This window comes from Drosophila sulfurigaster, chromosome 2R (genome assembly GCF_023558435.1).
Source record: "Drosophila sulfurigaster albostrigata strain 15112-1811.04 chromosome 2R, ASM2355843v2, whole genome shotgun sequence".
Classification (NCBI taxonomy): domain Eukaryota; kingdom Metazoa; phylum Arthropoda; class Insecta; order Diptera; family Drosophilidae; genus Drosophila; species Drosophila sulfurigaster.
In genome coordinates, this window is record NC_084882.1 from 33,194,632 (window position 1) to 33,221,296 (window position 26,665).

The 26,665-nt window shown below is 34.4% G+C and overlaps 1 protein-coding gene across 1 annotated transcript in view; it reads right to left on the minus strand.

Moving 5' to 3' along the window:
* The window catches only part of LOC133838557 (protein similar), an 84,545-nt gene that overhangs the window by 27,996 nt on the left and 29,884 nt on the right, over nucleotides 1-26,665 (minus strand). The window contains 1 exon segment of the mRNA XM_062269704.1: nucleotides 23,165-23,306. Coding sequence (XP_062125688.1) covers nucleotides 23,165-23,306 — 142 coding nt within the window.

Consider the following 26,665-nt stretch of genomic DNA (forward strand, 5'->3'; position numbering starts at 1 on the left):
TGCGTGTCGCTGTCTGTGTGAGTGACTCTCTGTGTATATGTGTGTGTGAACACTTCTCACTTTGGGCTGCAATTTCAACAGAACACTTTACGTAACGCTGATGAAATTTTCATAATCCCCCCTGTCTGAATGTGTGTGTGTTGAAAAGGTCGTCAGTTAGTTAAAGTAGCCATGGCCCGGAGGCTGTTCTCACTTTTTGATGAGGCTGATGAAAATGAAAAACGGTGCGAAATAAAAAAAAAGAACAAGAGAAGACAGCAAAAAATGCAAACAGATGGCAAATTGTGAAACATTCCAACGACGACGACGACGTCAAACATTTAACAGGCAGAAGAAGGCATCAGGCAAAGTTTGCCAAATTGTTTCAAATTTCGCGTTGCAGCCAATGAAGAAAATCAAATAAATATTCGTAAATAAACAAATGGCCGCACAGCAACAAAAACACACTCACAATAAATTCCAAATGTTTATGCAGTTTCTCGCCTGACGGCGACAAAAATAAATACGATTTATATGCAGAGCCACAAGAGATACGACTAAATACATATAAAGAATTCAAATTAATTCAATACAAATAAAAAATTATAGAAATTTTAATGTAGACAATAGAATTTCAGCTATAATTAAACCAACAGCCATATAATATTAATAAACAATTAAGACTACGAATCAGTTTTAATTCAACTTTCGAGTGGTTGAAAGCAACTTGACAAACAATGAAAACGGCAAGAATAAATGATGAAATGAAACAACAAAGTTGAAATTGTTTTAAGCCAAACGAAGTGCAAATGCACTGCCTCAAAAATAAATAAATAATATATTAAATAAGTACTTTATTTCTTCCAGCCAACCTCTTAAGAAAATCAAACTACTTTTCGATCGATCGCAGTGTATGAGAATGCCGTTTGAATTGTTAGCATTAATATTACGTATACGTAGCGTATAAAACCTGGTTATCAGCACGCTCTCTTGTCAGCGTTAACATTAAGCAATGCGAAAAGCAAAAACAAAATCAGAATTGAATGCGATAAAAATAAATGCAAACTGTGCCAAAAGCAACACGAAATAAATGACAACGCAACGCATCTTTTCTCATTTTATTTTCTTTTTTTTTGTTGGAATTTTCAGAAAATGCTGCTGCACCCCTTTTGGAAAAATGAAAATGTGTGGGCATTGCTTTATTTTTAAAAGAGAGAAAGAAAGAACGCTTTCAGTTGGTGTTGCAATTCACTTAACACATTTTACAACACAAACAACGAGACACAATGCAAATCAACTGTCGGACTTCAATCACCTTAAAAGGTTGCACAAAAATCTCTGAGACAGCGTCAGAGAAACTGCGAGAGTGAAATATGAGGGGAGTAAAGAAAAAAAAGCAGAACTGAACTGAATCGACGACTCGTTGTTGTTGATTGCGACGCAGCACAGCAAATTATAATAAGCATATGTGAGACTCTGTCTGTGAATGTGTGTGTTTCAATTATCACAGCTCATATTACCCCAACCACCGCCACAACACTCCCTTGGACTGCTCTACAGATTTTTGCCATATCATGCGCCGTCAGCGTCGCCGTCGTCGACGTCGTCGTCGTGGGGCAGACGAGCCCCCCCAAAATAAAATACAAATAGTTAAACAAGTCAACACACCACACACAGTGGTAACACAATTCAAAGTCAACAACAGCGCTGATTAATAAGAATGCCAACAACAATAACAACAGAAATGGTAGCAACAACAACAACAGAAATGATAGCAACAACATCAACAACAACAGAAGCAACCACAGCAATAACAAAGACAACAACATCAATTTTAACACCAACCATAAATAGCGAAAAATTATTATCTATGGCAACAAAACGCTTCACATTTTATTAAATATCTTCAATCAGCGCTTCAACATTTATAATTTATTTTATTTTTATGCTACATATTATATAAATATGTTTCTACTCTGATTTATTCTACAACAAATTTATATATACATTAAATAAATATATTTTTACTCCCATTCAATTTTCATTCTACATAATATTTATACATATTTCATTTCAACTGATTAAATAATCATTATTTTTTAAATACTCTCTTCCTGAGTATTCATTTCATAGCTATTCATTTCATGGCTTTGATTTAATGCCACACAAATTGCCTCATTCACAATTTGCCAATGCTACAAGAGCTGAGCTTTTTACTACAGACTAGACAAATGATGAAATTTCAGCTGCGAGTGCTGAAATTTGAGCTAACGAACTAATAAACAATGAGGATGAGTTAAGATTGAAAATACTTTTATGTTTAAACATTTGCTTGAAATGAATATAAAGAACTAATAAACAGTAAAGATGCTCTACTATTTAAATTTCTTTAAGTTTGTAGACAAATTCCGTAATTTTAGCTGTGCTTGGTAAAATTTAAGCTAGTGAACTAATAAATAATAAAGATAATTTAAGATTTAATTTTCTTTATTGTAAAGTTTACGCTGTCAATATTTGGTTCAACTGAATAATAAATTGAGCTCATTTTTTGTTCTGAAAATTTTAGTCTAATAAAAAATGTAGATACTTTAAACACCTTTAATTTTGTAGACATGTAACAATAAATTAGATAAATTATGAAATTTCAGCTTTTACTTGCTGAAATTTGAGGTACTGATCTAATAAACTATGAAAATGTTTTTAGACTTCATCAACTGTAGTTTTTTAAGACTTATGAATTCAATATATATTTTAATTTCGAGAGCAATAATAACTATTGTTACTTTAACTAGGGATCTAACAAGCAATAAAGATGCTTTATAATTTCAATATTCTCAAACTTTTAGACAAACATTTAAGCTGCGCTAATGAAATTTTAGCTAAAGATCTAATAAACAATGAAATTATTGTTATTATTATTATCGCAGAATAATGTGGTAAAGAAAAGTTTAGTTACTTTTTAAAGTTATGTCATTAAAATGTAGGGCAAAAGTTGGAATTTTGAATGTTACTTTGTGTAGAACAAAAATTATTAATTGAATAGTAGCTTTTTATTACTTTTCTTGTAATTCTTCATAAACACTCATTTTTTGAAGATCAGTTATACTCTTATTCAATTTTAACAAGAGATCAAATAAATAACAATCTTTTCAGATTTTATAAACCTTATTTTTTCCCAATAATACTTTTATTTTAATAGGAAGATAGACTGCTGAAGCTTCTTTATATTTTCTGTTTAATCTACAATACAATCTATTGTCTATTCTTTCCGTTTTCTTTATATTATACTGTTTTCATTATACTGTTTCTATATTCTCTACTAATTTCTATTTTATCTAAATTATATTCTTTTTCTTCTTCTATTTTTTTCTTTTTACTTTCAAATTTTATAAGAAATTATTCTCTTACTAAATGAAGTGTTTTCAACTATACTTTTTCAGATCCTTAGCTTCCAATATATCCATAAATTGAATGACGATTAGTCACGTGTAATTTAATATTTACTTTTACAAAATGCTTCGATTGTTGCTAAGATTTGTGTAGTATAAAATAATCGCTCATGGCAGTTATTTTGAACCATAATAGGTTATTAATATTGTAATTGTTATTAATTTCCGTGAGCTATTTATGCATTATTAATTCGTAATAGGCTGCAGCACAAATCTATTAATAACTACAAATAATGTATATATCGAGTAATTTCCCATAAAGGGCTTGTCGACTCATCGATTTTGTGGAATCGAGGGAATTGTGTACTATATAGAGAATATTTGGATCGGTTATGAAAAAAAGCACAATGGGTGTTGAAACCTTATTGAGTTTTCTGAACGAAACTCACGTAAATTTTATACGGGTTTCGAGTCGTCAATTGCAAAGTGATTGACTGAATGACTAACTGACTTATTGACTGTCTGACTTGCTGCCCACATGGTCAACATATATTGAGACATCAAGCCAAATGCAACGAATTAGCAAAAACAATTTGCGCAGTGGCAAATCGAGTTAACTGCTCTCTTTGTCGCTCTCTTCCTGTCTCTCCACCCCTTGCAACACGTCGCAAGCTATTGGCATGCATCTGAGAAGGGGAAGGAGAACATTTCATAAGTTCCGCTTACAATTGCGACGCATTGTTGTTGGCTGCTTGTTGCCACGTAATTTACCAAATAATTTGCGAAACACTGAAACAGGGGAAACGCCGTCAAAATCACGTCATCAAGCAAATGCCGCGGCATAGACAGAAAGCAAAAACAAAAAAAAATATACAGCTCGATTGCCAGGTGTAAAAACGTACGCAGAAAAAAAAAACCGAAAGTAGGCGACGCTCTTTTCCTTCCCTCTCCCCCTCTCTCGATCTTCCCCTTCTTCGTCTATCGGTCTGTCTGCCTTTGGTCTACGTGCGTGCTGCCCAGTTTACCAAACAAAAATTCCAAATGAGCCAAGATCTGACTTCAATTAAAAGCCCCTTTTGTGGGGCGCAGCAACAAATGCAGCTCTGAGTAATGCTCGCTTGCTTATAAATAACTCAAGAGAGCTAGAGCGTTAAAAGAGCGTGAACAGCTGCTCTTCTACGTTCTCTCTCTCTCTCGCTCTGTTTCGCTCTCTTGCTGAGCGAAGTTGACGATCGATCGTCGGCTGATCGCCTGACAGACTTGAATACCCCCAAAATGTGTGCCGGCCGGCATCTGGCTGCTGTTTCTCTTGTTGTTGTTGTTCTTGTTATTCTTACTGTTGCGGCTGTTGCTCTGCTTCTTCTTCTTCGCCTTCGTGTGGCTGCTGTTGTTGTTGCTGCTATTCGAACTGGAACTGGTTTTCACTTGGCAAACAGCACAAGCAAAACGAAGCAACAAAAAAATGTAGAAACAGGCAGCGCCACTGATTTGGCAATGTACAACAAAAACACTACACTTACTCACACTTATACTCACACACACACACACACACACGCACACTCAGAAGTTGCTGTGCAAAATATGATAAGCAAAACAAAGGCGGCAGGCAGACACAAAAATTGCAGATGAAATGCCAAATTCTGCGCAGGTAAATCAACTACGAGATACCCTTTAGGATAAAATTTCAAATAAATTGATATCTAGGATAAACTTCGTATAAATAAATTGTCTGTCAATAAACTTCATCTAATTATAGATTTTATATAATTATAGCCTAAGCTCATGCTTAAGAAATAAGTCTTCCTATAACACTCATTTCAAAACATAGTTTCCCTCTTATTTTATTGCTTATTTTTTTTTTTTTTTTTTTCAAAAATATTTCTAGAATACTATAGCTTTATTTTAGAAATATTTTGAATAATTTCTATAAAAGTTTTCATATTAAAATAATATTTTCAATATTTTTGGGAGCCATGAAACTTTTCTATTAAATTCTAAAATAAAATTGTTTTACTACATTTTGAAATTCATTAAATATTTTCTATGAATTCTATAAAAGCTTTTATATTGGTAAAATATTTGGTATTTCCGCTAAACCTTTTCGTTTCCAGAATTGATAAACTTTTGCTAATTCAAAAATAGTTCTCATAGTTTTCTAATTTTTCAATGCCAGAGAAATATTTTCACTAATTTTGACAATAATTTATAAGAAAACTAAAAATAAGATACACAGTCACTTAATTAGACTACAAGAACTAAGAGAAGAGCTTTTTAAATTATGTACATTCTACAACATAGCTCTATATTGTTGTCACAAGTTTAGTAAGTTATAATTGGGAAATATTTTCATTATTTCAGTTTTCCAAATAGTTTTATTATATTACGACATTTAAGAAACAATTTCTACAATTGCAAGAAGAGTACAAAAATTTGCTTAACTTTGTTTTATTGCCAATTAAAACTTCGCAATTATCATACCCCATTTATCTTTAGTTAAGAAAGGGTATTAAACAGAACAGCAGCCGCAGTCACAGTCGCTGCGTCGCGACGCCCAAAAAATCAAGTTTCTCAAGACAAAACAAAGTAAAAGCAGCAGCAAAAGCAACAACAACAACAACTCATCTGATGATGAGATATTGAGAGAGTTTGGGTATTCGGCCTTTTAGCTATTTTTTTTTCGTACTTTTTTTGGGTAGTGTTTGAGATACAAATGTCAGGCCAAAGGGGCTGGCAATGGGAAATGAGCAACGAACAGGCAACAAACTCAACAGGCAACAAGCAACTGGCAACTGAGGAACGTGAATATACACGATGATGATTCTACTTCTTGTGGTGCGACAGGACTTTGGGCTGTCTAACATAATCGAGTGTGTGTGTGTGCAGATATTGTATCTCGAACATGAGCATAACACCTAATTTGACGCCTCGCATGATAAATGATCCAACAATAAGCCACATATCAAATGGCTAAAAGTCTTTGACTCTGAAACAGGTGTCTCGCTGCTGCTGCTTCGCAATCGAGTGAGCATGTCAAACAGTTGTCCATCGCTTGCTGATTAAGCATTAAGGGATTAGCGATAATGGATCGACATCTAAAGGAGCAATGAAAGAACAAAGCTGGAAACTGCTGCTGGCAATTAAGATACTTAAGATGAAATGTAACATATCTAAAATTATGCATCTTTTACACTCAGTTAAATTCCTTTCACTTTTACAGCATTTGAAATTTGATTCAGCAAACATTTAATTCATTAATTTCCAGTGCAATTTCCTTAATCGTCCAATCAAATGCGACTTAGCTGCTTCCAAGTAACTCTATCTCTCTCTCGTATCTTTATTTATATCCGTATCTTTTACGCCTTCTGTGTATCTGCTGCTCTTGATACATTTATTTGGTTAAGCGACAAGCTATAAAAGACCACAAAAGCTCTTGGCAAACAAAGTTGAACAGGCGTCCAGCACATGCATCTTCACCACCACTAGAAATCATGTTGGCAGCGATAAATTATAACACAAATACAGATACACACACACACAGTGGCACACCCAGAGAGCTTTGAGATAGTTTGCAGTGTGTGAAACCGACAATGGAAGTGTGTCTAATTATTTGCACATTTGTTGACATGACCGAGAACAAAACCAAAACAACTCAGATTACTTCGAGTAAAGCTAAGAATTGAACGACTAAGAAATGCCCTATAAGTGTGGAAGAGGAACTTTTTTAAAGGGAAGAAAAAGATAACAAAGATTATTGCATTAATACAAATTATTTTGAAGTACTACAAACTTAAGTCTTAGCTTTAAAAGATCTGAAGTTTTTAGAATATCTGATTTATAACTATTTTTAAAGGCAACAATTAATAAACAAACAATAAAATACATTTCATATACTATCCTCTTAAAGATTATATTAAAAACTTTGAACTATTTTGTTTAACAAAAATTAAAAGATCAACCGATATAAAATTATATTTTTTAGAGATATTGAAATGATATTTTCCGAAAGATTATATCCGTTTTATTATAACTGTTTAAAGAAACTATAAATTATATTTTAAATCAAAAGCAAAATAACTAGTTTAACATAACTTTTCCCACTTTATCTTGATCTTATCAGGAAATATACAAAGTGTCATTCTCAGGTTTAAAATTGTTCATTTAATCAAATCATTAAGCTACTTTCTAAAAAGCAGCTTCCTTTAACTTTATAAATGACTTATTTTAATCAAACATTAAACTGCTTTCTGAATTAATCTCCTCTTCAACTACTTTACCTTTTACAGGGTATCTTTTAATACTCTTTTTTTTTGCACAGCATTAATATACATCATATTAATTTGAATAATTTGAGTTAAAACACAAATAATTGACGCTCAGCTCACAGATGCTGTAATTGCCTTAATTATTTCTTAAAATGAGCAGACAACCAGAATGAAAAAAAAAAAAAAAAAACTCAAATTCGACAAATTAGTATCATAATGAAACGCTTAATTAAAATAACAAGCTCGTCATATGCAGCGGCGACAGCTGACACGCAACAATAGCAACAACAATAGTAACAACAAATGACAAACAAAATGCTTACATTTATTTTAGAATTAAAAAAAAAAACAACGTTCAGAGGTTCGTGTTATGATTGATGATGGATGCCTCTCCTCCTCCTATTAATAATGAATATAAGTATATCAAAAAAGTAAAAAAAAACAACGGAGTGAACAATTGAAAAGCAGTACAGGAAATTAACGTCATCAGTGGAGTCAAATATTCCCCCCTCGCTCTCTTCTTCCACTTTGAAACTCAACACAGCCATCAAGCAAATAAATGACAGTTAGTTGGCTTTGACTGACTGCGAGTGTTTGCATTGTTGCGTTTTCATTTCGAATTGTGAATTAATATTATATTTTTCGTGCTATTTGCACAAGCCAACAGCCACAGCAACAACAATAACGAGAGCCACAAAGTAGCCATCAAATAATGACCATGGCGCACGCAATGGCCAAAAAAAGGAAAACAGAAAAGCAAAGAAAAAACAACAACTGTGTTTTTTTGGGTGTGGCCAGAGAATCGAATTGGCCGCTTCAATGACTTATCATTTAAGCCATCTTCTGAGCCAGACAAAGGACAGACTGCCTTCGTGTTTGTATTTTCTGTAGTCTACTTTTGGGCGCACGAACACGCAATTTGAGGATCTCGCGCACTGACATAAACATTTAATGCTTGCAAATAAATAACAACTGCGCAAAGCAAAGTCTGCTCAACTGCCAGATACGCTGTAAATGACAGATTGCCAAAGCAATTGTTACACCTCAATTAATGCTTAATGCGCCCACTGGGATTAAGTGGCATAAAATGGGAAGATGAAGCCTAATTTGTTTTAAGCTAGCTAACAAGTTGCTCATTAAAATTGACTTTTGCTGTGCCAGGATGATTATCAATTAGACAGATTGTTCTTGTCTGTCCATAAATTAATCTTGCAAACACAAATATATTTGCATTCAATACAAATATTCATTTATATTAGATTCGCTTGAGAAATGGATTTATAAGTGATAAAAATACCTTAAGAAAAGCTTTATGTTTTATTTGAATTCTTGTTTACGTGAATTTTAAAATGCTTGTGGAATTAATTTATTTTCATTCTTCAATAAAAACATGAAAAACTAACAAATTTTTTTGTTGTATTCTTAAAAGTTTGTAAACATTTCATAGAAAATAAAAACCAAAGGTTTTCTAAATGTTTGTTCTTTACTTTATGTTAAATCGCTTAAAGAATAGATTGTTTTCTGTTTCTCAAGAATTGAAAATATATATCTTTAAAGAAAGCTTTGTTATTTTTAAAAGTTTGGTTAAAAGTATAACAAATAAAATGAAAAACTCAAACTTTATACAAAATTAAATATACTAAAAGGGTTTATCGTTTTTAAAATTACTTAAATTAAATTACAAAATTACTATCGAACTATTTATAAATTCAATAAATTCAATAAAAGACTATTAAACTATTATAGAAATTTAACTTACACGAAACTTTAATACTTTCCAAATCATATAGACTATCAAACAATAAAAAAAAACTTGGAAAATACAAAAACTTTATATAAAAATTAAATTTACAAGAAAATTTTGTGATTTTCCAAATCAAAATGACTATCAAACTATCACAAAAACTTGAAAAATACAAAAATGTAATATGCAAAGTAAATTTATAAGAAAATTGTGTTATGTTCAAATTCAAAATGTCAAAATTGTATATAAAACTATTATTCAAATTAAATTTGCAGTAGAACTTCGTTATTTTTAAAATTAAAATAACTCTGAAACTAATACAAAATTTAGCATTAAAGCAGAATTTATTTTCAGTCGCGAAATCACATTAAAACTTTGCGCTTAACACAAAAGTATTGACCAAGTATTGATTTTAGTTAACTAAGCCTACTTTAAGCTACTTTGTTCGTTGTTGTTGTTGTTGGTAATCACATTAGTTTTCTTAAACAACTGGAAAAGCTCTATTTAATATTTAACAATAGCTGCTAGAGAGCAAGAGGAAGAGGAAGAGCAACCCTTCAGGGGCAAAGCATAAAACGTGGCTACAATTGGCTGGTTCTTTTAATAGCAGCTCTATAAACGCAGCTGACAGTGCGTGTCCCGCACGTGTGAAGCTAGAAGAGCTCAGAGAATAGAAGAAAAGAGGAAAATATAAAATAAAAAGGGAAAAATATGCCAAAGGCATTTTGATTTATGCGCAAGGCTGGCGAAAAAAAACAAATACAAATCCAGCCGAAAAATATTAATAAATTCGCTCACAAATTGAAAAGATAACAAGGTCAACTAAAGAGGGGAGAAGAGGGAAAGTGGCAACGAAATAGATATATAAATTGTAACTTGGGAATCTTAGTGGACGACATGTCCTGGCATGTCCTGTAAATGACGCACACATATGTGGCAGCGACTTATTGTCAGTCGATTTGATTTGGGGCACAAACAGAAAAACTGACAGACAAGACAAGACATGCTCACTTCAAAAGTCACTCAAAGAACTCGAAGAACATCACATTCGGTGTCCCTTGGCATCCATCTGCAACGGCTGCGGTCATTTGTACGATGTGACGCCCCCACAATTCCCCAACGGAGCCGTTGGGGCAGCAACAGAGGCAGATCAAGAGAGAGAAAGAGACAGAGAGAGAGAGAGGGAGAGTACAAAAGTGGCCCACGTGCTCAACGATTTGGATGCATGTGACTTCGTGCTATTATTATTATTATTATTTCGTATTTCGTATTTTCGGCATTTACTGGAAAATTTTCATGACACGCGCGACTGACTCTTTCCCACAGTTTCACTTTTCTATATCTGTCTCACACCATCTCACTCTAGCACGCGGCTCTATCATCAACAACTACAACTACAACTACAGAGGCAATAAAATCAATCTATATGCATACACATTGACAAAAATTCATGTGACTTTAAGAGCAAAACACTAAAAAGCCAGGCACTAGGTGAGCACCGAATACCCTGTAAATTGAGTAAGCTAGGATACCTGGGACTAAATCCTTAATTACAATGTTGAAAATACGTAAAACGACTTAAGGAAAAATATTAAATGAATTTAATGCGGAATCAAAACAGTTGTTAATCTAAAAATTTTTATAGCAACATCATATTACAACATTTTTCATTATATTAAAAACTTTTTGAAATATCATATTTTGAAGTGATATATTGTTAAGGAATTTATCTTCCAAATTTAAAACAATTTTAAAGAATTTCATACCTAGAAATTCTTAGAAAATTTTAAAGAATTTTATTCCTACCAATTCCTTTTTTTTTACCAAATTTCGTTTTAAAATATTTCATTCCTACCAATCCTATAAGATTTTCTACATTTTGAAGAGCAATTCCTTAAAATTTTCTAAATTTGATTGTAAAAAATATTTTAATATGATAATTCTATATTAATTTTTAATAAATATATAAATGACTAAAATACCATACGCAAAATATCACTTTAAAAATGAAACTTATGAGTTTGACGAAATAAAATAATAAAGAAATAATATAGAAATATCATATTTAAAAATGTAGATATCCTACATAGAGTTTCTAGAAATGCAAACAAATAAATAAACAAATCAAATTCCATACATAAAAGTATCATTCTAAAAACGAGACTTTCTAAAACTGTGCTCTGAAATTTTAATACTAAAACGGAACTAATCAAACCTAACCACCCACTTCTCTAAAACTTCTTGCAGAGTATCTATGCACAATAAATTTGACATAAACCCCATACGAATTCCGTTTAATTTTTCTGTGCTTTTCGGCTTTGTGTAAACAAGTTTTATTGAATTGAGCAAAAGACAGAAGCACCGAAGAAAAAAAAATTGGATGACCATTGAGACAAGTGTTGGTGTGTTTAGTTTTGGCTGTTGCTGCTGTGAAACTTATAAAAGAAATTATTAAAAGTAAATATATGTCAATGGAAATGGAAATGGCGTGGGCCAAACGTTGTCACATGTTGCAAGCCAACAAAAAACAAGCAAAACACAAATGAAATTAAGCAGAAAAAACTGAGCCAGAGGGAAAGGAAAAAAATCCGACGAAAAAAATTAAGAATCTCAAGATTTATGCGAGATGCCTTTTTATGCTCGTGGTTTGTCCGGCAATGTTTTGTGTTTTGTAGTTTCTGTTTTCGTTTTGTTTTTTTGTTTTTTTTGCGCGCTTCCTATTTTTGTCGCCCGATGCTAAGTGCCAAATTATCATTAATAAAAATAGCTTAATCGTACGGAATTTTTGTTTATATTTTTTCATATTCATTTTTTGTAAATTTGCTGCGACAAATTCTATTTCATTTTGACTGCTCTTGAATAGTCTCGAGCTAAGGCCTTGGCATTGCTCCAGCTCACGTAGGCCTCTGAATAATGACAGACTGAAAGACTGACTGAATGAGTGACTGACTAACTGACAGACTGTAAACCTTGAGCCCCAGCTAAGCTAGTAAAGTTTTGTATCTTGTTTACAATCCAAATGTGAAGCCTAAACTCCTTGCTACCAAACTGAAATCGAAAGTTACAGTGACAATTCGAAATATATTTCTTTTTTATTTTATATACTTTTTATTCATAATATTTCTAGTATTTTTGATATTAACTCGTTCTATCAATGCGTCATAAGTAATTTCAGTTTTCTTGCCAAATACGAAATGGAACGGCGCGTTTCTTTATTCGATTAAACATATTTTTGTTAATCTGACAAAATAGTTTATTGCTATGTTCATGACTTTGAGATCCGAACTCATGATGTGTCCACATTAAAAGTGCATATATTTCGCACATAAATTAACTCAACAGAGAGATCAGTATGAAATGAAATGAATAATTAAAAGCTTTCTCAAAATGAAATTCACTTCGACGTTCTTTTTAGAGAAGTTCAACTGTGTTTACGTCGCTGTCGCTTATGTCAACATTTATAGAGCCAGCCAATAGCTTTATTTTTATGTCTGGTTGGCGTGTTTTGTTTTTCTTTTTACCTACTCGAGAAATAGAAATAGAGTCGCATAACTTCTTCCTCTTCCTCTCGCACTTCCTGCCACAGTCGCTCTGGAGCCACGCATATTTTCAGTTTAATAACTCTATGCCAAGGAATGAGCAAGAAGCAAAGGAATTTGTTACCAACTGCTGCTGTCTTCTTGCGTAATTTGCAATTACGCCGAAAAGTTTTAGCCAAAAGACCCGCCTGGCTGGGAAAAACTATGGATGCTGGTGGAAGCTGCTTGTGGGCGATAAGATAACCAAGGGCATTGACAACGCACAAAAAGGGATAATGCGCCAAATTGTAGATGAAATAAAAGAAATATACAAGCAAACAAACAATGTTCCTTCTATATACACAGAGAAGCAGAAGATTCACTTCCGGGCAACTCCCTAAAAAAAAGAAAAAGAAGGAAAAAAAGCAAAAGAAGAGAAAAAGGCAAAAGATAACTGCAATCGCTCTGCCATCAGAATAACTGTAATGCGTAAGGCGTAAGGCGTACACGTGCCCACCCACACCCAATACATACCCAATACCCAATCTCACACTCTCTCTCTCACACTCACACACATACAGAGAGGCAGCCAACAGCTGCCAGAGGCCCACACACAGGTGTCGCTTGGGCTCAGCTCAGCTGTTTTCTGTGGCGCTAGCAAAGGGCGCAGATACAAACAAAAATGTGTTACCCAGGCCCACGGTACGCCAACAGAGACCCGGGCAGCGAGCCGAACATTTCACATTACACATTTCACTCAATGCACAGCCTACTTCTAGGCTCAAAAAAAGAGAGTGCAGCCATACCAAAGAGAGAGTGCGAGAGAGCGACCGTGAGAGCAGAGCATGCGGCCTATGCGAGACCTTGAACTCGAAATTTTTTTTTTGTGTTCGTATCGTTTAGCTTTCGCTTTCGCCTGTCTCTGCCTGTCTTTGCGCCTTACGCCTGTTTCTGTTATGTAATGCGCTGCAGCCAGAGCGAGAGTGAGTCTAGGAGAGCGTGCGAGCGAGATGACGCCAGCAAACATTTAAGCTGTGCAAGTGGCGCGGCAAATGAGCAAAACTTTCGCTTTCAGCAGTCAACGACACGGCACGACATCAAAACTGCCTACACACGCACTCAACACAGAGAGAGTGAAAGAACGAGAGAGCGCAAGCGAAGAGTGGGCAGCAAAGGAGAGTAAATAGTAGCGTATATATGTGCATGTTTGTGTGCGTGAGTTCGCTGTTGTAATACAGAAAAACGCCAAAAATGTGCGACGCAATATTTGCAAAGCAATAAAACATATGATTCCGTGTTTTTACTTGCTCTTCTCTCGCCTTGTTTTTGTTGTTTTATTGAAACACTATACACAAGAAGCAGGGCTTAATTTGCTTTGTGTAATATGGCAATTGGTAATGGATTTGTTTGTTGACCCTGCAACAACAAACGAATGAAAAAGGTAGCAAGCAAAGGAATGAACCAAACAAAAAATTAAGCGGCCAAATTGTGAAGCGCATATTTATAGCCATAAATTTCCAAGAGGTATGTGTGTGTGTGAGGCGCCTAAAAATATGCTGTAAAGTATTTCTGTGTTGTGCGTTTCCCTTGCGACGAAATTGAGGCGATAAAGTCATAAACGCCAGAGTTGCCACCCCACCACCCAGAGCCCAAGCACAAATGTTGATAATTTTCTACGTTTCTTTTTTTACTTTGCCGTTTCTTGTTTGCACAGCAACTTAAAAAAAAAGACCAAGCAGATCTAACTTTCTTCTTCTGGCAACAATTGCGCAACAAAATGCGACAGCAAAAGGCCGCCTGTGGAGTCCCCCAAAAAATGTGAGTTGCCAGGTAGACACACTCAAACACACACACACACACACAGACAGAGGCAAGGGAATGACTTCCGTTTTGTATGCTGGCCAAAAGCATTGGATGGAGTATGCCGCTTCAATGCCCACAATTTGAGTTGGCCTTTTCCACGACGACGCTTTAGCTTTACCTTCTTTTTTCCCACATTACACAGAGAGTTTTTAGCTCTTCGTTCTCAGACCATTCACTTTAATAAGAGCAATGGTCTATTAAACTGGCTCAAATGAGTGCAACGAGTGCAGTGAAGCGACATTAAATAAAGAATATGTTCTTGATAAAGACTATTTATCTTATACCATAGTGAATTCCTAGGTTTTGAATACCATAAGATAGCAAAATTAGACATGTGACGTATTAGAATCTAGATTTATAAACATGAACAATATTTTAACCAAACTAATTTATCGTATCTCTTAATTATTATGCTTAAAAATGATTACTACTAACATATTCTGTTATTTCCTTTCTTTAGAAATATAATATGATTGAATTTTAAGTCAATTTACTTTTTTTGATAGCTTCAAAAACAAGTCCATGGTCTCATAGAGTCTATACTTTTTAAATCTTTTATTACTTTTATAATTCTGACTTTTCTTAAATGATAATAGCACTTTAGTTTAAGTTTAGATTTCCAACACAAAAAATAAAAATACTTTATTAAATCTTTACAAATTATTCAAAAAGAAAGATATTAAAGGGTCTCATGCAGTCAATACTTTAAGGTAACTTCTCCTACTCATTTCTTTCTCTCTTTTTTTAAGTGTCAATTACATTGACGTTTATTCAAATATGCGTCGCCAGGATATTTTGACATTGGCTGCCATACACTCTCACTCTCGCACACCAACACACACGCACACACACTCTCTACACACACACTTTAGTATATATAGCAGCATGTGCGTGTCGTTCTCTGCTGTGCGCTGTGCGTGTGAAAGAGTCCTCAAGTCGAGTTGTGATTTTCAGAGGATTTATCGGGTTTTATTGTGCGTATCAGAAGGCCTTGGCATTTTACCACAGATATGTTAATATCCATGCCGCCCCCGCCCAACATGGGGCGTGGCACACGGCTACGTTCCATAAAGTTTTAAGGCCTGCTTAAAGAGTTTGCCAACATCCCAAAAAAAAAACATCGAATTATGAACTTGCACTCTCAAGTCTCAAGAGAGACTTTTGTAATTTCCTTGTGCACATCTTTTTAATATGCCACACAACATATTTTTTGTTGCATAGAAAACAACGAAATGACAATGCTTAAACATATTTGTTTTGCATTACAAGTGAAACGCATAAATTGCCAAGGATTCTTTTCTCTTTTTTTATATGACACACGCAGACATAAAAATCTGTTTTTCATGTTTCGCGTATTCCGCAGTTTATGACTCGCACAAACACACACAAAACATATTCAAAATATTTTTTAAGCGCTAGCTGAAAAAGCTGCGCTATCAGCGTCCGCAACAAGCCAATCAAAATGCAATTTCCGTTCATAAAAAACACATCACATCACATTCTTTTATCTGCGGGACAGGTGGATGGATTGTAAATACAGGTGGATGACAGCATAGATCTGACGGATTCCTATGCTCAACTCTATTTCAATTGCGCCCCTTGAGGAAAAACAAGTAAGAAAGTTACAGTCGAGTGTGCTCGACTGTGAGATAGCTACCCATTTTAATAAGGGCAAAAATTGCGGTATTATTTTCAAAATATACCGAAAATACTAATAAAAATACTAAAATATACCAAATGGTATGTTTGGTATATCGATACAGCACACCATTCAAAATATACCATAGACGGCACAATGTACCAGATTGTCGGCCAAAGCAACTAAGAGCCCTAGTAAGTAGGCGTTTTGCCCATACAAAAGTATTTCTTTAATAACTTCCACCATCTTTATCTGATCTCAACCAAATTTTCAGGAATCATAACTACTATAGTAATTATAGTATATACCAAAATTCACAGCTCTAGCTTTAAATTTACGCTTGTTATTCGATTTTTGATTTGCGGGGCGGAAGTGGGCGTGGCAAAAATTTGAAACAAACTTGATCTGCGTGCAAACATAACAAATGCTGTCGAAAAAAATTATTGCTCTATCTCTTATAGTCTCTGAGATCTAGGTGTTCATACGGACAGACGGACAGACACACAGACGGACAGACGGACATGGCTATATCGTCTCGGCTGTTGACGCTGATCAAGAATATATATACTTTATAGGGTCGGAGATGCCTCCTTCTACCTGTTACATACATTTCCTGCCGGTACAAAGTTATAATACCCTTCTACCCTATGGGTAGCGGGTATAAGAAAAGGAAACATTCAGGCGACAGCTTGTCAGCACTCAATTGGATGTGGGATAGAATATCTAATAACAGTTGTAGATTATTACCTAATGATTAAGACAGTTATGCATTAAAGTTTAAAAAGGGATTGAGATGTGGCAAACGTTTTAGTATTATTTATTATTAAGCCATTATTTGATAGCTTTGCAACCTTTTTCTATATCTGCTCAATTAAAAGAGAATAGTTCAAAGAGTTCATAAACATTTATAAAAATCGAAAGATAGTTCAAGGAACCAATAAACATTTGCCAAAAAAAGAATCATTAAGTTGTCTAGATGTAAAAAAATCTAATAAAATAAAATCTAATAAATATTCCTTATAAGAAAATAAAATACAGGAATTGTATTCGTTATAACTATACAAACTAATAATAATAACCAAGAGAAAAAGTAATCAATAAACTTTTATAAAAACTAATGACTGAGTTGTCTACGATGACAAATAAAAAAGTGTAATAAAAATGCCATATTAAAACATATTAATATAATTATATGGATTCAATAAATTCTTTGATTTCGTGAAGTTAATAAATATAAATAAAGTCAAGTATTTTTTCACCATAAAATGTAATATATTTTCTTTTTGAATTTTATGTTATTTTCTATTTAAAGAAATGTTATTTCAAATATATATGTATAAGTAAAATAGAAGATTCTTTCTTTTTTTCAATTTATATTTAAATAAATTAATCAAATTAAACATTCTTTGCTTTGCTAAATAGAATTTGTATTCTATTCTTGGAATAGTTGTATTCAATAATAATTTACAAGTAAATTGATTCTCTAAGTAGAGTTCTCTTTACTCTAGGGACTCGGCACGTCGATCACTTCCTGGCTAGCCCGCATTTTACTTGTTATTCAGCCCGTTTGTTGCTGTTGTTGTTCTTATTCACATCTAATCAAAATGCAAACAAGCTGATTTGGCTCAGGTTCCCCAGCTGAGCAACGGCTGTGGCTTCTGCTGCTTTTGTTGCACACGCCGTCTATGAATTTGTCATTTTCGTTTGACTGCTAAACGAATTACGCGCCCACCCATTATGCGTTATACGTTACGTATACGCACCGTTGACTGTCGACAGTCGTCGCTTTTTGGCCCAACGAGGACGACGACTGTCACAAGTTCATCAAAATAGAATCAGCTGCGTCGCTGATAAAGCAAACATTTAAGTACATACACATAAATATAAACTCGAACCCCACAACAACACACACAAACAACATTGTCGCCTAAAAGGCTGCTACATTATGAATGCCACCGAGCCTCGAGGCGGAGGACAAAGCGTGAGTCGTGAGTGAGCTGGAAGAGTGCGGAAAAAAAGCTGCTCAAATTTATGTTGCAGATTTTTATAATTCCTAATAAATGTTAAGTAGTAAAACAAAGCATTGCTCATCATATTAAACAACTCAATTTATTTAAACATTCACTAATTGTCGTGAGTCACGCGTGCTTCGAAAATCACGCAGCCAGCACAGAAATTGCGTTTACCCTCAAAAAACAACCACAAATGAAGAGCAGGGCACAAAATACACGTGGCACAAATGAAATTCCAACAGCAAAAGCAAAACTTTTAGGCACGAAACGCTCCAGGAAACTGCTGAGTGAAAAGCCGAGAGAGAAAAAGAGAGGAAAGAGAGAGATAGAGGGAGGAAAGTGGAAGAGCTTGGTGAGGTGTTGACTGAAAGCCTGTCCAACTCGTTTGGCTCTAATTCGTCGGCTCACACGTGTGTAAAATACGCCAGCGAGGACTTTAGTAAATAAAGCAAAATGGCAGCGTCGAAACTCAAAATGTTGTCAAAGAGTTAGAGTATATAATATATAAATTCACTGTTAATTATGCTGACGTCAGAGAGACGCTTTCGCTTGTCCGGCACACCGGAAACGCACAAACATTTCCTGCTTAGGGATCGAGCTCTTTTTTTGGCCAAATAAGTTATTCACTTAGCCATATTAATAATTCAGTTTAAATGGCAATTTCAATTGCATATCTCCGCATATTACGCATACGCCACGTGTCCAGCGAGAGCTGCTAAACAAAATCACAATTCATCATTTGCAGATAGCAACGAAAAACAACGATTATCGATTTAGATTAAAACACATTTTATCGCTGGCAACGATAATGACTGAATGATAATTTTTGATAAACAAAAACAACATTCATAAATTTAGCATTTAAAGAGCTCTTCAATCGTAAGCTGCTAATGAGAGTCGAACTACTTAATAAGCAACCCTCGCACACAAATATTTTACTTTTTTTGAGGTAGGAGCATAAAGAAAAAGAACACGAGCCGCTGTACGTGACTAGATAAGCCTATTAGGCGCTGGGCATTTTTATCGTATTCTTCTTTTTTTTTGGCGTTGTTTTTGTTGTGGTCCTTTACGGCTAGTTGGCAAATCATATAGCATGCAATTCGACAGGATATCCCATTGGCGAAAGAAGCTCAATCCCAGCACGACGGCTGCCTTTGGCATCGTAATTGTGTTGGCCATAAATCTTAAGTCTGCGTGGCGCGTATTTTGGCTTATTGCGCTGATCCCTCAGTTACATTATTTGAACGAAGGAAATTAAAGAGACACGCGCGTTAATACAAAACCGTTTTCGTTGTCCTGTCTCTTCTCTATAAAATCGATTTTGATTCGAGAATGTAACGCAGGCAATTAAGGTCAATGCTGTGCTTTGTTGTTGGACTTTGATGGGTCGTAACTACCTCAACTTTTTCAATTTGCTTTGTTGTGTCCGTTCGCTCCACGTTAAACAACTGACCAAACTTATCGCTTGGAAAGAAATCGAAATTAGCCCCCACTCCATAGTAAAAGGGACACAGTCAGCAGGAGGCAGAAAGCAGAAGGCAGACAGGAAGCAGGAAACAGAAGGAAGTCCAAGTCGTGGGTGTGACACAGAAAAAACCTTCGATAAAAAATTCAAATAGCAAGAAAACCCTGGCCAAATTTTTACTTTGTTGTTGCGCCAAAGGCAACGACGACAACCAACATTTGTGCAATGAAGGATAACAAGAAACAAGAGAGCTGCAATCGAGTGTGCTCGACTATGAGATACCCGCTAGCCATTTTGAATAAAAGTAAAAGAGTGCAGCAAAAATATTGAAAATATACCAAATGGTATATTTGGTATATAGTACATTCAAAATATACTTCAGCAGTATTCAAAGCAGTATTGATTTCAAAATATACCAAATTAATATACCACAAAAATATATTGATATATTACTGCACTCAAAATATACTTTAGAGTGAAAAACAGAGCAGTATTAATTTCAAAATATACCGAATTAATATACCACAAAAATACTGAAAATATACCAAGGGCAATAATTGGTATATTGATATATTCAAAATATACTTTAAAGTAAAAAAACAGAGCAGAAATACTAATGTAGATTTAAAATATAGTTTAAAGTGTAAATCATTTTAAGATATACCAAATTAATATACTATAAAAATACTGAATATATATACCACATTACACTTAGTAAATTAATACAGTACAGTACAGCAAAGTAAGTTATAATACCCTTCCACCCTAAGGGTAGCGGGTAGAAAAAAGGACACAAAAAAAAAATTCCACTGACCAACACAATTTAAATTCTATATTGAACTTGTATATCATACGCCACGTGGTACACAAGCTTCGCCCACTTTGCGGTCTTCGACAACCTCTGCATAATTAACGAAATTGATTGCAAATCTTAAAGGCAGCCGAAGGCAACTCTTTAATTAAATTAAATGGATTTCCTTTAGAGTTTATGGCCAAGGCGACAATAAAAATAAGTTTTTATTGCCACCGCAAGGGGAAAAAAAGTATACAATGCTTTTTTTGGTGCCTACTTTAATTTATTGTTTTAATTTTTAGTCTCGCTGTTGCCACAAAATTGCCGCCTGCTGCTGTCAACGCGTAAGGACTTGTTTTTTGTATGTTTCTTGCTTTTTTCTAAGGGTGGAAACTTTGGGTAAAAGTGTTAAGAACTCGTGTAAATTCCATTAAAAAAAAGTTTACTAGGCCTACGCTCAAAGTTCTCAGTTCTCAGTGCTAAATGCGATAAATCAGCACAGCAACAACAACAGCTACAACAATGGCAATTAAAGGCAACTTTGAGACGCCCAAAAATTATGCAAGACGCGCGCTATAAATATGCAAATTTTCTAGCCTCCGCTTAAACTAATCAATGTTAATTAGCTCGAGCTCGAGCTCGAGCCTGACAATTTCGGTGCTCGAGCCTTTCCTTATTTCCGTTGCATAATTTGCGGCTTTAAGGCAAATGCTCAAGCTCTGTTGTTTTATAATTAAATTCATGGCAAAAATATAACAAAAACATAGTTAAGAGAGCATTACGCATACGCAAAGAAAAAGCAAATCGATGGCCTTGACTCGCTGCCAAACTCATTAGCCAGAAAGAAGGCAGAAGGTTAAAAGTTAAACGAATCATTTACTTAGTTACAAATATGTCACATTACATGCTGCTGCGACGAGAAAATGAAAATAAACCTGACGTCGTTCTCTTATTTACCTGCTCAGCAGCAGCAACAAAAAGTAATAAAATCAAATAGCAGCAGGCGAAAAACCTAACCCCAAGCACTTAACCCAATCGAATGCCAAATAAATTGAAAACTTTTTGGCAAACGCCAAAGAGAATTTTTCATGCTATTTCTGTTTGCTGTTGATGATGATGCGAGACCGAGACTGAGGCTGATTAAACAAATATTTGATTGAATCAGAATCAGAGAGAAAACGGAAAATCGACCGACAACAACAAATAATTGTAACTAACCACGAAGGCACGTGGTCATCATTTGTCAATAAAATTATATTTCAAGCACTCGGCATGACATCAACTTGAACACAGCAACAGCAATTAAAAACAAATTTTCCAAACGACGGGGAAAAGAGTGATGGAGAAACACGACAACAAACCGGAAACAAACGAAAAACAATGCACAAATATTTGCTCATTTACGCTTAATTTAAGTAAGTATACAAATAAAATTATTTAATGATTACTTACCGCGCTGAAATAAAAGAAAATGGGAAGGGGGAAAAAAGGGAGAATCCAACTACAACTTGAAATGCGATTGATTAAGGTAATTGAGAATAGAAATTGTTAACTACAACTTGAATATTTGATTGATTCATGAAATTGAGAATAGATTGTTGATTAGGTAAAACTTGCAAAGTGCTGCTTAACTTTGTACTCATTGAATCAAATAACTTTGCGCTGAATTACAGCTCATAACTCAGTTGAGTTCATCACAAAACTTGTCGAGTGACATTATTTAATTTTATTATACATGGATGTAAATAAAGACAACAACATAAAAGGCAGCATTTTACGCAGATAAAGGACACGTGCACATGAGACAACACACACACACGCATATGAAAAGCTTTTCAAAAAACAGACTCAACGCATTGTATGAGTGATTACGTATACGCGCTGGTGGCCAAATGTTGTCAAGCGACTTTTCAATCAATTGACAGCCAAATGTAGGGCGACAATATTTGAAAGAAAAGACAGCAGGCGAATGCACGGAGAGACAGATTAGCAAATCAAATCAAATCAATTCTGATGACTGCGGCCTGCCGCTGACACAATTATTTGAGAAGTTCGTTTCTTTTTTTTACTTTATATATATTTTTTTGCTGTGCGTCATTATGAAAGGCTCACGCCTCTTACACGCCTCTTCTCTCCGCTTCACTCTCTTTGCAGTTCATTGAAGCACAGCGACTGCGGAAGCTGTTGTTGGATTGCTTTTGGATTGGGGGAAGAATATTTTCTCGTTGGAGTTGGGTTGGCGGCTGTTTAAATATTTTCAACGGGAAATTAAATTCGCTTGATTAATAAATAAATTGCGGCAACAAATTACCGTCTTCATCAGCATTTAATTAAAAGATAAAAATGCTGAGCAACCACCACCCCCAAAAGAAAACCCGCATGTAATGAGCAAATATTTGGCATTGTTTCCTTCCTCTAATTCAAGACTCATTACCAAACAAGTAGATCTCTGTAGTAAGGGTGTTAAGAGTTAGTTAAGAGTGTAAACGAGTCGACTCACCTAATGACATAGTTGACGCAGACAACACTCTGCGGCTTCAGCTTATCGTAGACAATCGTTGCCTGAGTCACAATCCAGCAATAGCCACCGCATTTGGCCAGAAAACGATAGCGACAGGTCTCGCCCTGACCCTTGCTCAGCACTGTAAAAAAGAATGAAATTAAAAATGTGCGAATTAGAATTAGTTTTGCAAATACAGCACAAAATATTGGTAAACAAATCAAATTACATCAGCAACTGCGGCTGCGGCTGCGACAATCAAATAACAGCCATAACAATTGAAACTGTTTTGCGGTTGATGCAGAGTTTCCATTTTTTTATTGCTCTTCTCATTTTGATTTTCATATGCCAACAAATTTGCAACAGCATCGATAATATCTTAAAATCAGGGCTGGATGTTAGAGTACTTTAAGTTTGAGCAAAAAGTGTTGAAAGGTCTTTATACAATCAAACAAATAAATATAGAATTATTATCTAAAGAAATAGTCTCAATAATATGATCAATATTGAAATCAAGTTTGGCAAATAAATTCGAGAAATATGCATTCGAAAATATAAATAACATTGTAAGCCAAAAAGCAAAGCAATCTTCTTAGCAGAATTCTTAGAATCTTCGCTACCTATTTATCACACATTGATAATTTAATCATATATAAAATTATCAGCTAAAGAAATGCCTAATAACACCATCCAAAATATTCCTAATAAGCAATCAAATTTTTGCCCTTTTAAACTGCCTTTTTATATTTATTCCATGCTTCAATGTAGTCATTCAATAAAATTAATATTCTTTATCAAATTTAACTTAATTCATAAAAAATCCCTTTCCTTCTATTTTCCGCTCAACTTTTAGCCAACCCTGGCATTGGTTTTTCGTTGAAAAATCTTTTGCGAAATCTCAAGTCAAGTTTCGGATGACGGTGTCAAATGCGTTCAAGCATAAAAATTAAATAATAGCAACCACAGAGAGACACACACACACACACACACACACTCAATGTGGTTGTCTCACAATTTGCTCACTGCGAATTTATTGCTTAATTTGACTGAGTTGAACACATGCTTATAGGGTATAAACACGAGCGCGTTTTCAGCGTTGCCAAGCAAATTGCGTCGACATCAAGTCGATTTTAATTAAAAACCGCCCAAAAATGAAATGAAACGAAATCAAATCAATACATATAGAGAAGAAAGAGAAAGAGAGAGCAGATATTATAGCTTCGGGCGAAGTAAACTCTCATATTTATATGAAACGAGTGTGTGTATATAATTCTTTTACAAGGACACTTTTCTTTTTCCTTCCACGTTTTTTTTCTGCTCTTTCTGTTGGCTCAATAAAAATTTAATGCGCTCCAAGCACAACAAGGACATAAAAACGCACGTGGCCCTGATTCTGATGAAAATTCATAACCTGCCAGGACACAAGAGAGTATTCTTTGGGTGCTTAGGATAAAGCAATTGAAATTCATGATACTTTTCATATACAATATATATTTTTTTTCTCGCAGCTTTCGCGTTTTATTGGACAACTTTCCATGGGCAGCAGCTCACATAATTTCCCAAAGCCTAATTACAGGTGCACAGGTGCACAGAAATACATCCTTAAATGTTTTAGCTACTCATTAAAAATAAGCAGCAAATATAAAATAAAATAAAAACAACTTTTGCTGCTGCGTCTTTCCGACTTTTTGGCATCTATTTAGAAATATTTTAGATAGCGCGGCGAGTGTGGGAGTAAATACATTTTATATCTACATCTATATATCACGCTGTGTGTGTGCACTCAGTCATTCATTCAGTTAATTTAAAATCATCAGCAGAAAATTAGTTTTTCTATTGTGCGAGCGCTTTCGCCGAGGCTTAGTGACCACCACAAAGCACAGTGGTGCCAATTATATTTGCAAGCCAACAATTAAGATTATTTATCGCTTTACATTTAATTTGAATATTTCTTAAATTATAACTGACAGTTCTAATTAGCAGTATTCTTTGATATCATTCTCGTAATTTATTTTCTTTGCAAATTTCAATATAAAAAAAGGTAAAAAATCTTTTTTCATCAATGGACAAATTTTTCTAGTTTCTAGTTAAATAACACCGAATATTATTAGAAATGATTTCGGTATTATTGGAAAAACTTTTTCCCTCTTGTAAGGATTATTATCAAAAATATTCTACGAAATCAAATCACTAAAATTTCAGAATAATTTGAATACTATTTATCACTCTTATTAAACACGAGTTTTTATAGCAAATACTATTAAAAATCGTTTTGAAGATCATATATTTTAGTATTATTGGAAAACTTTTTTCCAATTTTATGGAATATCACCTTCATAAGAAATATTATATCACAAAATTTCAGAATGATTTAATAATTTTTCATTGCGCATAATACTAAAAATCGTATTATATATTATTATAGATTACACATTTCCATTATAATTGGAAAACTTGTTCATACTATATTGGATACGATCTTCATAAGAGATAGGATTATAAATCTTTATAGTCCATACTTTAATTTAATAAAAAACTTTTCAAAAAAATGTAAGAAATCATTGCAAAAATCTTATTACAAAATTTGAGTATTATTTTTATTCCAAACAATGCCCGACAAAATGGTCTACAATTCGAAATTTTATTATAAATTTTCTAACAAAATTTTCAGTACTATTTCAAATCTCAAAATCGCCAGACAAACTTTAATTATTATTGAAGTCACGCTTTCCCTACAGATTCCTCACATTCGATTATGTTAATCAGCGTAATTAGCAGCAACTTTCTGTGTCATTTAAGGCGTCGCCCAATTCATTTCGATGACTTTCAAATTACAGAACTTTCGGCTAACTAACAACTATTAATGAGTTGTTATAGTTTTATGCGGGTTTCAGTCGAAACAACAGCATGTTAGCTGCAAGACTGTTCAGTTTATTAACACTTTGCCTGCTGCACGAATTGGGCACTGCTCATTGGGAATATTACGACATTGGATTTATTTACAACTTTACAAAGAATTTGCATGAGAAACAAAAACTGCAAAATTTCGTTACGATTGCCAGCGAAAGACAGTTGATAAAAACAGCAGAACCGCATAATATGAAATTCTCTTTAGAGCGCACTTTAATGGAGAATCTACAGATGCCGCTCGTCATTTGGGGCAGTCAAAAGAATGTGACTTTGCTCAACACTTTGACAGGAAATACTTTGGTACTAGCGAGCATTGCCCACATGTCACCTGAAACTGAACCTTTTCTGGAATTAATCGAAACATTATTGTATGGAAAACATGAACTTCGAGTGCTCTTCTTCAAGAAAAAGCTCTGCAAAGAGCATCCGACTGAAGAGCAGCTGAAAGAATTCTTCAAGTGGTGCTGGAAACGCAACTTTATCAATGCAGCCTTGACCTTTCAGTGGATTAATCACGACAATGGGGTGGTAATAAATGAGCTCTATACTTATTCGCCATTTCCCCAGCTGAGGGTGCTGAATGTGAGTGGA